General features: G+C 41.1%; 1 protein-coding gene across 14 annotated transcripts in view; it reads left to right on the forward strand.

Annotated features, from left to right (window-relative positions):
* FAM204A (family with sequence similarity 204 member A) overlaps nucleotides 1-14,649 on the forward strand; it is a 34,172-nt gene extending 19,523 nt beyond the window's left edge. For all 14 annotated transcript variants that reach the window (XM_002718683.6, XM_089313947.1, XM_008270593.5 and 11 more), the window contains 2 exons: nucleotides 13,572-13,678; nucleotides 13,995-14,649. In XM_002718683.6, the coding sequence (XP_002718729.4) occupies nucleotides 13,572-13,678; nucleotides 13,995-14,046 (159 nt within the window). In that variant the 3' untranslated portion in view covers nucleotides 14,047-14,649. The remainder of the gene's footprint in view (nucleotides 1-13,571; nucleotides 13,679-13,994) is intronic.
* Nucleotides 14,650-18,128: the final 3,479 nt, after the last annotated feature.

Here is an 18,128-nt window from a genome sequence, read left to right on the forward strand (position 1 = left end):
ATGTTCTGTGATCCCTTTCGGTCCTTTCTAGGAAAAAATCTCCAGACCATGGCATCTGCTTCTCAGGCCTGGATCCTTCTCTGCTTTGCCTCATTCTTAAGCCGCAGTTAGTGCTTCCTGTGTTACTTGTGTAAGCTGCTGCTCAGCGTTCTTACTTGCAGGTGAACTTTTTCCAAACTAAACTGGAAATGAACTTGCTGTTTCATAGACTCGTCTGTAGACGTACTGTTGTGCTCTTTCATCACCAGATGTCACAAAATCTGTGACTTGCATCTCTTCCTCCTCTATTTTTGCCTGCAGAACTTCAGTGTCTTGTGACTTTTATATTTTTATATAGGGAAAAAACATGTTCAGAAGAGGGACTTAGGGGTTCTGAAATTATCTTTTTTCTGAAGCCTTTTAAAATCAATTGTGCCACTAAGTACTTCTGTGTATAATATGTGAGTGTATGTGTGTGTGTATTGATGGCTAATATAAAGAATACCATAGTCTTGGATGTTAGCTAGGGCGTAGGCAAGAAGTAGCATAAATGGCAGTTATATGACCTTTCAAAAAATAAAATAGCTTTATTTTTTAGTATACTACATTTAACATAGGATTTATGGTTTCAGCCGCTTTCACGCGATTCCCCAGTGCTAATGAGCACATTTGTGTTGTTGGGCAGCCACCAGCATCGTCCATCTTCAGAGCTCTGTTCGTCTTGCAGGACTGAAACTCTATGCCCATCAGACAGTAGCTCCCTCTTTTCCCCTTCACAACCACCTGTGTCCCTGTGAATCTGACTTCTGTAGGTCCCTCTTAAGTGGATCCTGTAATATTTGTCATTTATTGTCTGATGTGTTTCACTTAGTGTAAGGTTTTCGGGATTCATAGGTGTTGAATGAATCAGAACTGTCTGCCTAAAACTGAATAATACTCCATTGCATGCATGTGCTAGATTCTCGTATTGTTACATTTTGTGTATATTTCGGTCTATAGGTGGACACTTTTGAGTTGCTTCCACCTTTTGCCTGTGGTGAACAATGCTGGGACAAACATGGGTATTCACACCGTCCTCTGCATCCTTGGTTTCACTTCTTGTGAGTCTGTACGAGAAGTGGAATTGCTGCACTTTGCTTGCGTTTTCTTATAAGATACCGTTCTCCCCTTCCCATCTTATGGTACTTCTATGTTTACAGCGTGACACTATTTTGTCTCCAAAGTAACTATATTTTGATTCACTGAGTAAAGCTTTTATTATAGATAATGGTATTTTATTGCTCTTATTTTCGAACAGAAAGATACTGGTATTACATGTTTATAAAATGAATTTGAAAGTGTTGAATGGTGCCTCAGACTTGGGTTTCACTGTAAGTCGTTTCGCTGGCTTCTTCAGTGTGAAAGGTGCATATCCATAGGTGGGGAGCTGTGCCAAAGGTCACTTCTAGAATTCTCTTCAGCGAATGTAGCATCTGTGGCTTGTTAATAAGTAACTGGCACTTAGAACTTACATGTTCATCAAAGCGCTGTAGAAATAGTGGTTTAATTTCTTGGCTAGCTTGAAAGGATGGAAGGCAGTGCTTGCCTGTCGCCTCTCGTGGCTCTAACGACAGTCCAGTGAGATGTTGTGTTGGGGTGGGGCTTGGTTTGAGATCTGAGGGCTTTCAGAGCCTGGAAAGCAGGCAGGGCAGCAGGCCCCTGTCACTGGTGTGGATCTCGCTGGAGTGGGGGCTGCAGAAGCGGGGGCTGCCTGGTCTGAATGCCTACCTCACTTGGATCAGGTTCAAACCTTTCTAGACAGCTGGTGCTTAATGCCTCCCTGGTGGTGAGGTAGTGCCATGTGTTGAACAGGTATCTCCTGAACCCCTTTAGGATTCCAGGACCATGTTACTGGCTGCGGTGGCAGACAGTGTACTGAGTAGCTCTGGAGAAGGCTGGCACGTAAGAAGTACCAGCAGGACTGTGGACTGTGGCTCCCTGTTGATTTTAGGGTTGCTGTGGGCTTCTGTCTTTCCACTGGTCTCTGTGCTTGTCCAGTGTTCCTTTGGGAAGCCTTGATAGTTACGTATGTTCTGATCTCTTCTAAATACAAGAGTGGCTGTGAGCAGCGGAGCCCCGGGTCAGCGAGTCTCTGGCTCGGCCTTGCTCAGGAGGAGAGCGTACTGCAAGCCTGGTCGTCGGCACTGAAGTGAGGGCTCTGCGTGCCCACTGCCGGCCGCGCATTGCACTTTTAATTTTGGTATTTATTTGGGAAGCTGACAGAACTCCTGGCCACTGGGTCACTCCTCATAATGGGGGGGGGGGGCTGGAGCCAGAAACCGGGAACTCAGTGCAGGTGGGTGGCAGGAACCATCACCACTGTCGTGGAGGATCTGTACTGGGGGAAGCCGGAGTCAGCATTCGGAGCTGGGACCGTGTGGGACTCAAGCATGTTAACTGTTAGGCTACACACCAGCTCTGATTCTGTGATTTGAACACATTTTACTGTTAAAAAATAAATAAGGTACTTTTATTTTGAATTTATTTCAGACTTTCAGAAAGTTGCGAAATTTGAGAGTTTCCTATTTACCCTTCATCCAGGTACCTGAAGTGTCAGTATTTTACAACATCTGCTTTCATTGTTTCTAATCTATGCACTTTTATTTAAATTTTCTAATTATACCACTAATTTCCCTTATAACAAAAAAAAATTTTGTTTTCCCACTGTATTTTGTTGCCAGGTTTCTTTGGTCTTTATTCCTCAGTCTATGTTTCTCGTGACCTTAACTTTTTTGAAGGATAGATAGAGGTCAGTTATTTTTTAGCATGGCTCTCAAGTTTGGCTTATCTGATTTTTCTTCATAATTAATTTCAGCTATGCTTTTTTGTCAGAAGAAATCATAAAAGTGATGGTGTATCTTCAGGGCAGGCTACCCTGGGCCATGAGCTATCTGTTCGCTCCATTTATTGATGGGTTACTTTGAGCATTTGATTAAACTAGTGTTTCTGTTTCTCTATTGTGATGTTACTGTTTTCCCCTTTGTAACAGATGAGTATCTTAGGGGACATGGGGAGTAATGTGAGACCCTATAAACATTCTGTCTCTCATACTTTCAGATTGCTAGTGTTAGCATCCACTGCTTATATTTTTTTTTCTGATTTTGCTTGGGACAGTTAATATTATGGCGATTATGAAATGACTTTAGATTTTTAGCAAGTGTTTTTTTTTTCTTCTTTTGAAGTTTATTGTTTATTTGCAAGGCAGAGATACAGAGAGAAGGGGGAGAAAGAGAGAGAGAGATCGATCGATGTTCCATCCACTGATTTTACTCCCCAATGGCAGCAACAGTCAGGGCAGGGCCAGGCTGAAGCCAGGAGCCAGGAGCTTCTTCCGGTCATCCACGTGGGTGTGGGGTCCAAGAACTTGGGCCATCTTCCACTGCTTTCCCGGGTGCATTAGCAGGGAGCTGGGTTGGAAGTGGAGCAACTAGGACTCGAAACAGTGCCATATATTTGGGATACCAACACTGCAGGTGGAGCCTTAACCATCTATGCACAGCACTGGCCCCTAGAAAGTGATCTGATTATATTCTGTCTTCACCTGGCAATCCAAATCTAAAATTTGGCTTCAGTGAGATTTGGATTATAGAATCTTTTCTGTATTTTAAATCTTTGGTAAAACTGGACAATTGAATATAGTTTTCCTAAACAATGCACCTGGCTGGGATGGGGTCACTGACATTTAACCCACCCAAGGTTTTCAGCACTGGTAAGGAGAGTAGATATTTTTCTCAAGTATTCTTTTTATTTCCAGACAAATGCTTTGTCCTCATAAAATACATTTATTTAGTGTGGGATTATAGAATTCTGATTGAAAGAAAGAAGTTCAGATCCTGTTTTCTTCTGTGTGTAAGTGGGAAAACATCTAGATATTTGCTGTGTCGACACAAACAATGGGAAACTAATTGATGCCACCACTAGTTAAGGACTAGTAAAGAGGAACCAGTCAAGATGGAACTCTTGAATGGATGGTTGAGTTTGTGAAATTTCATTTTTTGTATTTCCCCCAAGTGCCAATCACCACAGATGTGAGAGATGGGATTTTGAGAGGCTGTGTGAGTTTGGGCCAGAAGCCCTTCTGGATTAAATGTGTACATGCACGGCGGTGTTCTTTAGGAAATCAGGTATATTGGTTTTCAATCAGTCACATTTTCTTTTTTCACGAAGCAGTGACTGGGACCTGCTGATAAAGCCTTTGCTCAGAGGCACAGATTCCAGAGTTCCGAAAGCCTTTTCCAGCCATAATAAGTGAAACTAATTTTTGATGTTTAACATTTATAAGCCTGTGAAACCAATAGGGCAGCGTCAGTAGAGAGAAAAATGAAGCCAAAGTAGAACCATGTTTGAGAATAGGCCTTGAAAGCAGTTCCTCCAGAAAACAGCATGCCAGAAATAAGGCTGCTGGCGCGTCGTCCTGTGGCACAGCAAGCCCGCGTTTCCCCAGAACCTTTGCTGTGAATTAATGATGACGTTAGGACGTGCGATCGGGCTGCAGGGGATGACTCCTGTTCACATGTGTGAAGCCAGTGTGCTGCAGTTGGTGTTGTTTGGAGACTGCCTCCCGTTGGTGACTAGGTTGTTAATAGTCTGGGAGGAGAGGTGAAGTGGGAATGTGTAGCTGGGCTTTTATCGTGGGAAAAATAGTGCTTTACGACATTTGTTGTGCAGAAGAGGTATTTGAGCCTACTTGTGACTTATTAACCTCAGGCTTGGTTACTTGCTAATCACTGATAATGACCCTTACAAATTCCATCCTTCTGTCCAGTCTTCCTGACACTTTGTCTTCATTATCATCTAGATCATACCAGTGTATAGAAATCAGAAGAAACAAGTATTTTGAAATTAAATTCTAAAGCCTGGGTCTAACTAAGTAGGCAGCAGTTAGATTGACTCTCATATTTTAGGAACAAGGTTTTACTGTAGGCATCATTGTATTAGTGTTTTGGCAACGGAACAGTGTGTTCCCACCATCTCATAAGTCATTCCTACGTTACCTAGATAGATGGCTCGGGTCAGCTTCAGTTATGACTGTACAGTGTCAGGGCAGAAATGAGTAGGGAAGAGAAGCTACCTATAAATTTTATTTGAATTTTGTGTGACTTATGCTTTTAAAGATTAAACTTTTTCTGTAAGTAATTGAAAGGGTCACTACACTTGACTCCTTGACAACACCAGTACTTCAGGTTGTAACATTGAAACACTTTCATGCAAGCTAGAATGAGAAGTTATGTCTGAGGATTTGCAAGGTATTCATATTCACATCTGAGATACTTTGGTTACAACCCCTATCCTCTTTGCTGAGGCCAAAACCCTTCAATTTAGAATAAGGATACCATAAAATGTTTTCCTATTTTAAAGCTCCTTTTCTTGAATTTATAAATGAAAAATCTAAGACAGTGACTTGCTGTTGAGCATATTTATTTAGAAATCTAACCAAGTTATCACAAGTAGAAATGATAAAAATATATATATCAGAGTGTATTTCATTTTAAGTATTATATTGGTAAGATGCATTATGCCAGGGATTTAATTTTAATTTTATTATAAGGTGAACTGTTTATATTTTTGGTTTGCAAATTATACATTAATAATATCAAAGTATGACTTGTTTGTTAATATTTAAATAAAGAAGGTCAGAATGGCCTTGTTCCAAGTACCAAAGTTTGACCCAGTTGAGTTGTTTTCTTTCTTAGCTATGTGAATTAAAAGCGCTCTGAATTTGGTCTGTTAGTTGTAGCCTAAGCTCTGCTTTCAGAGTAGTTTCCTGGGAAGTTGGAAAGCATACTCATTAAAAGGCTGTCTGTGAACATTTGAGGAGACCATTTCTGCAATTTATGTTAACTTCTAGAAAATAAAGGCTCTGGTGCTGCAGCACTTGGTCTAGTGTGCGTATTTTCCAGGTCACTTTATTGTGAGGCTTTGGTTTCATTTGGTTGTTAATTTTAAGTGGATGGCAGTGCTGTGTTGTCTCAAGTTTGAAGCTTCCTGCCCCTGGCCAAAAGCAGCACTCCCAAAGAATACTATTTTGACAGATTACCTGTCAGACTACCTGGTTGTTAACATCTCCTTAGCTCAAAATGGAAGCATTTGTTTAAATTTTTAACTAGAGATACTATCACACTTAACGTTACTCCTAGTCAGTGCTATTATGTTTGTATCAAAAATAAAGCCAGAAATAGCTGAATTGAAAGACCTATTACAGTGAAGCAAATGTTTTGGTTCTGAATCCTTTATTCTATAATCCAGAGGGGAATTGTTTTCTCCCTATTTTCATGAATACTTTCTTTATGTAGAAATATCTCAACCGTGTTTCTAAGGCAAAACAACCTGCTCAGAAACACAGCTGAATAGTATATTGCAACCAGCCATTATAAGGACACATCCCTGGGACCTGGACCCTGCTGCAGGAGGACAGGTCCTCTGTATTGTCTTAATTACTGTGAATTCCAATCACTGAAGATTGGTAAACACAGGAAGAATGCAGCGATTATTGTTTACTTGTATATATCAAGAATTTGAATCTAATGTCTCCACCTCAACATCTTATTTTTGTGGAAAGGGAATTATTTTGCCACTAGTAGGGGTTGTATATGATAAATGCAATGTAACTGTAGGTCTTGCTCTAAAATCCAGTAGTTAAATTTTTCCTTTCACGGTCATTTCATCCAGAGTCACCTAATATCTGCAAGCTCTCACCTCGCTTTCATATTTTAATACTCTTTGATTCCTTCCCTTTTCTTTTATTTATTCATTTTTGTCTCTTTCTGGTTAGGCAGTGGAGTTTAGGACCACTGATTAGCCAAGAAGGGGAGGGTGAGACACTGGGGAGGAATACCTCCAATCACTGAAGGGGTATTGGCCAGGAGGGCAGGTGGGAGACTCTGCCTTTGAGAGGGCCATTTCAGAATGAATTCCCTGTCCTTAACTTTGGTCGTCTCTTGTTTCATGGTGTGGGCATAGTCTGTGGGGCTTGTTAAATGCTTATTTTAGTTCTTGCAAGCCTTGTTCTCAAAGAATGACAAGTTCTTGTAAAGCATTCAGTTGTTCCGTGCAGATGAACACATCATGATGTGTGGGAAATAAGCTATGTTTGTCCAAGTAAGGGAGGGCCTAGACGAATTCCTATACATCCAGTTTAAAGATAGGCTCATCCACCCAGAAATCGTGTCTACCCTTGAAGTTGGAGCATTTTAACAGGAGAAACTGTTTTGGTGCTCAGTGGTGGGTTCCCCGTGTGGTTTTAGGTGTGTGTACTCACATCTCCCTGGAGTGGGGATGTTTTCTTTCAACCTTTGGGGCCTGACTGGGTGCTCACCTCAAATGGTGTTCCTTATGCTCTCTTTTAATTATGTTTATCTGTGCTTTTAACTAACCTTAAAAAAAGATTTCAGATGTTACAAGTCTAATTAAAGAGACAGACAAAGCACAGTTTATACTGTAGATTTTTTCTGCAGTTCAATTAATCAGCATGTTTTCTCTTTTAATTAAAACCATTTTAGTAAATTAAAGCCCACAGCAAAACACATATATAATTTGTTTGTAATTAGCTCTTAATTGGTGGTAGTTGAAGCTTAGCACCCTTGGTTTCTTTCTTCATGATTGCCATTTTATTAGCAGCCAGTCATTAATTAATCTTTTTCTAATTAGCTTATAAAACTGTTGATGGCACATTATTGTAAATGTGATTTTAAGTTCAAAGCTTGTTAATAGGCTTTCTTACTTAGAAGAACAGAGATAAAGAAATTGCTGAAAACAGTACTACAGTTCTTTTAAAAAACTGTCTCTTATGGGGGCTGTGTAAAGCATCTAACAGCTTATGGTTCATTTTTTAATGCTTTTTTCCCCCTTATGAATGAAGTAAGTTGCTTGAATATAAATGTCTATGTTTGGGGATAATTTCAACGGAATAACATCTTTTCTCCCTCCTTTGGAATACTGTAATCTACATATAATTTGAAGCCTTAATAGTCATCATTAAAACAGGTGTTAAGTAAACTATTTCACTGTGGTATCAAAGTTGAGTGTATTAATCATATCTGCAAATGTTTGTGTATGTACAGTTGTGCACATATATGTTAAAAGATTTGTGTATAAGTCGTTTGTGCTTTAAAAACTGGGGTTGCTGGATTTTGCTTTGAAATGATATGAAGTTGGTGTAAACATAAATAGATGTGTGTACAATTATCTATGCGTATAGATATATGTAATATACAAACATGCACACATATGTACATGCACATTTCAGGATAACAGTAAAATTAGGGTATCTCTTGCAGCAGAGAGAAAGTGACTTGATTTAGAGTCTGGTATAGCTTAGTTGCTGTCATCAGAGCTTTGGCATCTCAGGTGTGACCATGGAGCGAAAGGTACCAGTCCAGATGTAGACATCCGGAATTTACTATTGCACGTACCATATGAAATTGTGGTTTGAGTGAAACACATTAGCCACATTCTACTCTTTATTGAAATATACCACTGGCTTCATAAAACCCCTTAGCTGTGTGGTGATCTGAGCTATTTTTTTGTTGCTATTAGTGGAAAGTTTTGAGAGTTACAAAAAAACCGCACAGCATTACCAGTCAGTGGAAGTGCTTTTTCTTATTTGCTTCTTGAACTTTGCATGTTATTTCAACTTTGGCTACTTCTTTGCTTGTTTTTTAGAAGGCATTTTATGATGCCATGCAAGAGACACTAGGAAGGGATAGCTGACAAGGAAAAAATTAAAAATTGGATAAAAAGTAAATGAATAATGTCATATTACTAAAAAGATGAGAGGCTAATTTGTGCCGACTTTTTGCTAATTTTGTTCAAGCCTCAAAATGAGGAGCTGTCACCCGTTCTGTGTAGCACTGATGACAGTGCCAATGATCCATGAAATAAGCTGCCGCTGGCTTTGTTCTGATAAGAATGAACAAATCTGCACAATGTTCGGCTCCCAGAATCTCATTTTCATACTTGCATGCAGGCTAAAAGAAATAAGCTGTTTGCAGGCTTGATTAATCAGACATTGGAGGGGTTTTTGTCTCTTTGATCTCTTTCGTCTCCTAGGTAACTTGCTTGACATTAATGTTGAGCTTGAGTAAAGACAATCAGGAATTGTCGACCAAACTGATAGAAAAATTAAAGACCTTAACGCTTTAAGTGCTCCAGCAATGGTTCCGCTTTACTTCAGAAAACAGCTGTTTTCATTTAATTAAAGAACAAAAGAGAATGGCATAAATATTTTTCATAGAGACCTATTATTCCATAAAAAGTTAAAGTATGATAATTGGTATTTTTAAGTAAGTGCCTTGAAAGTGTTCAAAAGGGGGGAAAACTTCATAAATCTGTTAAAAGCTAGTAATTTTGAGATGAGTAAAATATTTTATGAAATGGATAAGAAGTTTACAGTTATGCTGGATTAAGCTGTTTGAGTCAAATGCTTCAAATGATTATCAGCAAACTTTATAATGACAAGATTTTGCGAGAAAAACTAACTTTATTTTGAAGTTTGTCTTTTAAAAATCTCTACTCTGAGGATGTGCCATTATATCTATTTTACAGCCCAATATGATTTACACACGCTAAACCTGTAAAATGGAAAGGAATTAAAAAAATGTCGCCGTGCATTCGCTTGAGGTTATGCAGACGCTTTTACAAATCTTCCAAGTGGCTGCAGAGATGAATGCCTCAAGGGTCCAGCCGGGGCCCTGCTTTCCCAACCAGCTAAAGCCCTTATCTTAAATCCAAGCAAAGTACCATTAATCTTTTTGAAAGACCTTTTATGGCTTTTAATATATCCCAAATTAGAACATTTTACACCCTTGGTTCCTGAAATATGGTGATAAAAAGCCTTTAGAGCTTAATTTTCCTTACCGCATGCTCTGACCAATTTGCAGTTCTTTGTGATAATGTTTAGACACCTTAATTAAAATGCAGCAAAATATTGGATGTTCTATATGGAAAATGCTGATTCTTTGGCTACACATACGAGAAATTCTGTATATATTTTTATTCATTTAAAAAAATGTCTTCCCACTTTGTGTTGCCGGAGTTATCTGATGACCCAACACAGTTTTTAATATAAAAACCATTGACCAAGCTTTTGTGGTGTTTACCTTGGGCATGGAGATGCATTTTTCTTTTTATAGACGCGAAAGGGGGATTCTTGTCGGCCTGTTTTGTTTGTTTGTAATACTGAAACGTGGTGTGATATTCTTTTATATTCTGGAACACGGGTCAGTCATCTTGACGGGGAAACGGTGTTCCTCCTTAACCAGCTCTTCCATAGAAAGTCTTCTTCTCCTTTTATGCTTATCCATTGAAGAACATTCCATTTAACCTAACCCAAGGTAAAATACAGTTAGAAAAACACCATTGACAGGAACGAGTCATTTTGAAAGTGTTGCCTGTGCATCTAATCATTTATTATGTTTATTTAGTTCACAAAATAACGGTGCCCTCTCGTGTGAATCCTTGCTTCATGCGTTCTTACGAATTCCTTTCTACAAGTCTCGCGGAGCCTTTGCCCCGAGTCTTTGCTCTGGTGCTGATTGTGCTGGGTTTGGCCATGGCATTGCAGGAATACGGAAGGCTTTCACAGCCGTGGAGTCAAGGTGAGGAGTCCATTGAAGTCACGTGGTGCATGGCCAGACACACTGAGGTGCTCTTCGGGCTGTCCGTCCTAAATCCAGGAAACCCAAATTTCCAATTGGGAAATTTCAATAAGTTAAAAACACAAGCTATATCTTAATTGCAACCGTTATAGAATTTTCTCATACTGTTAATGCTGCCTGCAAATATGATTCACATCACTTTTGTTTTTCACCCAAGGTATAGGCTTAGTTTAAATACAAGGTAATAGTTGAATGGGTCTTTTTGGGGGGAGTGGACTTGGCAAAGCTATATCAAATTTACGTTGATGGACCTGGCGCTGTGGGGTAACAGGTGAAGCTGCTGCCACTGCCTGCAGTGCCGGCATCCCATACGGGCTCTGGTTTGAGTCCCGGCTGCTGCACTTCCCATCCAGCTCTCTGCCATGGCCTGAGAAGGCAATAGAAGATGGCCCAAGTCCTTGGCTTCAGTTCCAGGTGTTGCAGCCATTTGGGGAGTGAACCAGTGGATGGAGGAACTCTCTCTGTCTCTGCCTCTCCCTCTGCTTCTTTGTAACTCTGCCTTTCACATAAATAAATAAATCTTAAAAAATTTACATTGATATATAATACATAGAATGGAGTTATTTGAAAAATGCAGATGTCTTGTGTTTTGCCTTTTGGATATGTAATACAGCAAAGAGATTAAATTGTCCACATGCATGTGGAAAGACCCGTTGTGCATCTCAAACATAGGTAGCAAGCTGTGTTTTATGGCAGAAGACAGTTTGTGAGGTGCGTTGATGGATCTCCTGGTATCCCATGGTACCATCCTATTTCCCAGCGCCCTTGCATTTAGCTGGTATACCTGAGTGGTTCAGACCAGTGGACTAGGAGCAGAAATGAGTGTTGTTTCTGGACTAAAGCATTTAAGAACCAGCCTGAGACCCTCCAGCCCTTCTGCCACGGTAAACCTGAGAGCCCCGTTGAGAGGCTGGCACCACAGGGTGAGAGCCCTGCTCCTCCATAGGGACTCATTGAAGCAAGAAATCAAAGTCCAACCAGTGCGATTTGGGGATTTGTTTGATACTATGGTGCTGACAGTGTAACCTGAAGATGCGAATTTTTTACACATGTGAGTAGTAGTGGATTACAAGTGGATAGTTTTTTAGTGTCTGTGGTTGATGTCTTTAAAGATTTGTGTGTTTATTTGAAAGAGTTACAGAAAAAGATCTTCTAGCCACTGGTTCACTCCCCAAAATGGGTGCAGCAGCCAGGACTGGGTCCGGGTGAAGCCAAGAGCCAGAAGCTTTCTCTAGGTGTCCCACGTGGGTGGCAGGGGCCCAAGGACTCGAGCTGTCCTCTGTTGCTTTCCCAGGTGCATCAGCAGGGAGCTGGATTAGAAGTGGAGCAGCCAGGACTCAAACTGGCACCCATACGGCATGCCAGCATCTCAGGCAGTGACTTAACCTGCTGTGCCACAGTGCTAGCTGTGGGGACACTTTTTTTTTTTTTAATTTTTTTGGACAAAATTAGACAGTGAGAGAGAGAGAAAGGTCTTCCTTCCATTGGTTCACCCCCTAAATGGCCCCTATGGCTGGTGCGCTGTGCCGTGCTGATCCAAAGCCAGGAGCCAGGTGCTTCCTCCTGGTCTCCCATGCGGGTGCAGGACCCAAGCACTTGGGCCATCCTCCACTGCCTTCCTGGGCCACAGCAGAGAGCTGGACTGGAAGAGGAGCAGCCGGGACAGAATCCAGTGCCCCAACCGGGACTAGAACCCGGGGTGTTGGCACCGCAGGCGGAGGATTAGCCTAGTGAGCCGTGGTGCCGGCCAGTGGGGACACTTTTAAAATAAGAGCACTGAAGGCGGGCGTTCTGCCAAGTGGTTAAGATGCCTGTGTGCTGTATCAGAGTGTCGGGGTTCCATGCCTGACTACTCCTGCTAATGAGGATCTTGGGAGGCAGCAATGATGGTCCAAGTAATTGGGTCCCTGCTACCCCTGTGGGACACCTGGATTGAGTTCCCAGCTCTGGCACCAGCCCTGCCCTGTCCAGGCTGTTTGCAGGCCCTTGGGGAGTATATCAGCAGATGAGAGCTAGCTAGCTCACTCCACTCTCTCTCCCCCCTACTCAAATAAATTAAAAAAAAAAAAAAAAAAAAGGCTCACTAGAAGTAAAAGGTACCAGCATCCTTGTCCTGGAGATACATGCTGGCAAATGGTTATGCACTTTGGGAGAGGCTGGAGAAAGGAATGGGGAGCTGAGGGAGGGCTGAAGCAGCATAGAAACAGGACTGCTTCCAACGGGGTGGAGGGGTCTTCAGGGTGAGGACTGTGGCACCGGCAGAGGACTTCAGGGCCGGGAGCAGAGGCCCTGCGCTGGGAACATCTGGGTTCCAGGGGCCTGGTGCCCAGCCTTTCCCCCTCTTACTCTTTGCTCTCTCGGTGAATTGAAAGCTGTTGCCCATCATGCAAGCTGTATTTATGAAGTAGTAATTAGCTTTCCCATGTTTTATTAATCACATCTATGACTGCCAATCAGAATTTCTGATCAGCCAGAGATAACTGGTGTGACCATACTGAGTGCTGTAATTCTAGCCCAGAGCAAAGAAACTTGATGTCTCTGTCAGTCTGTGCAGCCTTATCAGGGGTAGATTCCTGTTCAGCCTACTGAAATGCTGAAATAGCTTTCGGATCCTCATTACTACCTTTGTGGGCCCTCGAGGGGCCTCGGTTTGGGAATGATTTCCATCCAGGAGACTGTTCAACTCGGATAAAGGGTCTGCTGGGAGGTAAGGAGGCAAGGGAAGGTGGCCCTTGTCTGTGCATTTGTTATACTTGGTTCAGGGAGGCCTGAGCATAGCATTTCTCATTTCTAGACATGGCTTTCTTACCCACCACTCCTCCGTTATTTATTATACATCTTGTATTAGCTGGAATATTTATTTTCTCTTTTTTCTATTTTTCTCTTTGTAATTATTAGCTTGGTGTGAAAATTGCCAAAGCAATTGCCTGCCACAAGTTTGTAAAAGCCAAAAAGGAGGCTGAGAATTCACAGGCTGCTCGAAAAAAGAAGAAGCTTGCATGGGGGTAAGTTGGCTTCAGATTTTTAGTAGGTATTCTCCTGACTTTGCAGGGGCTGCAGGAGTCCTGCAGGTGCAGTTTAGGAGTGCATTTTGTGTATGGTTGGGATTCACTGTGGCAGCTGTGTCCTTGCTGAGTATTGATCAGATTCTAAGTATGGAGGCATTTCTTCATCCTGTTTAATGTTTATTTTATAATCTGTGGAGTGTGCTAAACAGTTTTTAAGTTTGTTTTTCTTTGGTCACTTTGTATACATGTTATTCCAGCAAAGTATTTATTTTATTTTAGACAGAAATTGAAATTTTTATCTTCTTCACTCTAGGTTTGAAGCCAAGAAGAGATGGGAAACCAAAAGCAACATGGGATATATGTGACTTGGCGCTGCTGCAAGATGCCTGTGGACTCTGTGCCCAATTCCTGAGAACACCTCCTGCTCGTGTTAATGTGTCAGGAAATTGAGAAAAGTAGGAAAAAATAAGCATAAAATTTGGGAGTTGGTTATCAGCCCTTTTCAATCTTTTTTTCTAAGGAGTTCATGTTATTGAAGTGAATGAAGTGAACCATTTGTTACAAGAAATGCTATTTGTATAAGAAATCTGAGCATACATATTGGAAAAAAGGGTAGGGCTGTATTTATTTATTTATATAAGTCTACAGTAGAAAATCAATTTTGCTTTTCATCTGTTTGGTATAGCATAACCAATGAGCTTCTTGTACTTTCTTATCTGTATTTGGTGTAACTGGAATCGTGTTTTTAAGATTGGAATTTGTTTATAATGGATTGGTTGTAAGTTCAAAAAGTCTCAATTCATACTGTCTTTAAAATGACTTTAATTACCTTAGTCATGTAAAAGTAATTACTGATTCTTTATTGGCAAAAGTAGAGTGATATTCCATAGTCACATAGTAAAAGCAATTGATTAATTTTGTGTACTTTCAGGTCAAATATTACAATAAAAAATGGACAGACTGTCGTATTTGGAGGCTGATTTAAATTCAGTGCTGCCTAGAAATGTCTTCCTAAGTATCTCTCACAGTCATGTCATTCTTTAAATTATGGGATGATTCTTAGAACAGAAAATGGTGTAATTGTACTAAGCAGACAATTATGACTCAGGATAATACAACTTCGAACCATCTGAGAACTGATTTAGTTTTCACTCCTTTTCCCTGTTACTCCTTGGAAGATTGAAGGCATTAATGTGGCTAAGGAGAGGAATGGTGCATGGTATGTAGTTTGCATTAGAGGTGTATTTCACTTCTAAAGGGTTGGCCAGGAAGCCTGGAAACGTGGGAAGACAAGTGGGTTAGCAAGACCAAAGTTTATGCTGCAATTTGAGCTGGGCCTTCGGTGTTTTGGTGCCTTTTTCCCTACTCAGATCTCTGTGGAGCTGAATAACTGCTTATTGTTGGTCTGGTGAGTCCATCTATTCTCCTTAGCCTTCTCAGAGGTTTAACAAAAATTGTATTAATTCCTGGTGACATACTTAATTTTTTTTCTGTATTCTGGAGTAGATGAATAACTAGGTGCTATTTAAGAGCCCAGAAGCCATAGCTTGCTTCCATGTCATCGAGAAAAGCCAGCATAGGGGGAAGATTTGAGGAGATAGAGCATCTAACTAATTCATCATGGAAAGGAGTCCAAGCCAAATATTGGCAAATCTTGCATTTTATGATTTAATATTCCTTGTTCCATTCTGTAGACGTTATCATGGACTGCTTACCTACAGCATCCTATTCTAAAAATCCATGGTGGGGGAAGTACCTGCTCCACAGTGCAGTGGTTTTGCCTGAAACATTAAAAATGCTGTTGCTGAGCAGGCCGGTGCCGTGGGTGTTCTCGGCTGGGGAGCCAGCACACGGATATCTCCCCTGTCCTTAGAGCCTTTGGTGCCGCTGTAGGCATGGTTCACTCTTCTTCTCATGCTAAGACCTTCCCAGAGTGACGCCTCTCCCCCTTGGGGTCTGACCTGGGAGCCTCTGACCTGAAACCCAGCCACCTAACCCATGCAGCTCTCTGGGTGCTGTCCTCGGGGTGCTCTGTACGTTAACTGAGCGGGAGCCAGTGTGGGGGGGACCAAATGGAGCGGCGGATTCATTTGATAAAGGAAGCCACATCGCCTAAACCCCTCCTCTGATGGGGACACGAGTTGTGGAAGCTCCAGAACCTTACGATCCAGCAGAAGAGGGGGTGGGGAGGGAATGGTTGGGGAGGGGAAGGGCCTGGCTGTCTGGGGTTGGCCCTGCTGGCATGTCTTGTGGGACCCGTTTTATCTGATCAGCTTTAATATGAATTAGACGTTTTCCTGATAAAAGCAGTAAATGGGAACGCTATTTCTAGAGTGCCTGTGTTGCCCAGAGGGGGCCGTCATTTGTCCTCTTCATTCTGGTCCCAGCAAAATAGAGGTTCTTTCTGGGTTGGTAATAACTTCAGTTCCTGAAGCCTCAGCATGTGTATTTACTGCCGGCAGAATGCTTGAGTTAGATTAGCGATGTAAATGTCAGTTGTTGTTAACTGAGATTACTATGTTTCGGGCCATCGGTCTGACATTAATGTAACTGATTTACTGTTTAAGTCCTTCAGGGTAGGACAGTGTACTGAGGAGCAGTAATTTTGAGCTTTACAGCACTGGTTCTGAGCAGTGAGTTTGGGGGTGCATTTCTGTTTGGGAGCCCTCAGGATGTTTCTGATTCTCAGAGAACATTCTATTTCTTTCACCAGAAGTAGAACTTGAATATGTAATTTCAGGCTTGCTATAATTAGTTCTGATGACAGAGTTAAATACCTCGGCCAAGACTGTAAATCAGCAGTTAAGCAGGTTTCTGCAGCTGATTGTAAATCTCTTTCTCCCTATTTTAAACGCTTATTTATTTAGGTAGACAGCTAAGGGAGGGTAGGCCAGGAACAGGAATAAAATGTTATCCGAACTGCAGGTAACAGCTGAGAACCTTACATTTAAAATCTCCTGATTTCTCTTAGACCTTTTGTCTAAAATGTTATCTTTCAAATATCTTAATAACTTGCTTATTAATAACTAGTAAGAGAAGTTTGGGTTTAATTCTTAAGGTATGGAAATACAGTTTGCCGGATGTAAAAATTTTCATATGTTAGGCAAAAATAACAACTTTTTGGAAATACATGCGAGTACTTCGGAAGGTTCATGGAAAATGCATATTATGAAAAAACTGCATGAGTTTCCAAATTTTTTGTGTCAAAATAAGCTTACCTTTCAACTCCAGTTTTTTCCCATGAACTTTCCAAAATACTTTCATCTATCTTGAGATTTAAAAATATATATATAAATGAGGTTGAAGTTTAAGATGTCAAGTGTGCAGGTGTCTTGTTTTTGGAAAGAGATCATAAATGAACGAAGTTTGGGGAAACTGATGTTATGTCAGTCCTCGTTTCGGAAGGTTGACTTGGTAAAACGAGGCAGCCAAGTGAGAACCACTGAAACAACCCAAGTTTCTCTGCATTGGCAGAAGTTGCTTTTATTTTTAGTTTCTGGCAGAGCTACAAATGCTTTGCATGTCAATTTAATATTTTTTCAGGCCAACTGTTTATTCATTGGCTTAAAATTTACACTCTGCTAAAGTCTTAGCTCTGACTTTCATGAAACAAATAGTAATATTTGTACATGAAAATCTTTTTCCAAAACCGAATATAGATTTGAATTTGTTGTACCAGCACCATCTTAACACTGTCATGGATCTGAAAGTACTCTGAGAAGTCTCAGACAGTACCAGCTCCTGGCAAGGATATCATTATGCAGTAAAAGAGCATCTTTCTAGGTTTTCAAACTGAAATGAATGGAGGCTTCATGCTAGACTGTGTGTTACAGTAAGTTTCGGTGAATTGTCATGACGTTTTATCAGTGTATACAAGGCTACTTCAGAAAGTTCATGGAAGATTGAATTGAAGATATTTATTTTGGTGTAAAGAATTGAAATTCATGCAATTTTTTTCCATAATACATATTTTTCATGAAGTTTTTTAAGAGCTCTATATGCATGGATTTCAAAATTTTTGCACCTAAATGAACTTCTGTTTTTTTAAAGATTTAATTATTTATTTGAAAGTCAGAGTTACACAGAGAAAGGCAGAGAGAGACAGAGAGAGAGAGAGAGATCTTTCATCTGCTGGTTCACTCCTCAGTTGGCTTCAGTGGCCGGAGCTGTGCCGATCCGAAGCCAGGAGCCAGGAGCTTCTTCCAGGTCTCCCACGTGGGTGCAGGGGCCCAAGGACTTGGGACATCTACTGCTTTCCCATGCCATAGCAGAGAGCTGGATCAGAAGTGGAGCAGCGGGGTCTCAAACTGGTGCCCATATGGGATGCCGGCACTACAGGCGGTGGCTTAAGCCACTATACCAGAGTGCCAGCCCCATGAACTTAGGCTTTTTAAAAAAATTTTATTTGAGAGGCAAAGAGAATCCCCATCCACTGGTTCACGCCCCT

The sequence above is a fragment of the Oryctolagus cuniculus genome, chromosome 15, assembly GCF_051225735.1.
Source record: "Oryctolagus cuniculus isolate XC-2025 breed Fujian yellow rabbit chromosome 15, ASM5122573v1, whole genome shotgun sequence".
Classification (NCBI taxonomy): Eukaryota; Metazoa; Chordata; class Mammalia; order Lagomorpha; family Leporidae; genus Oryctolagus; species Oryctolagus cuniculus.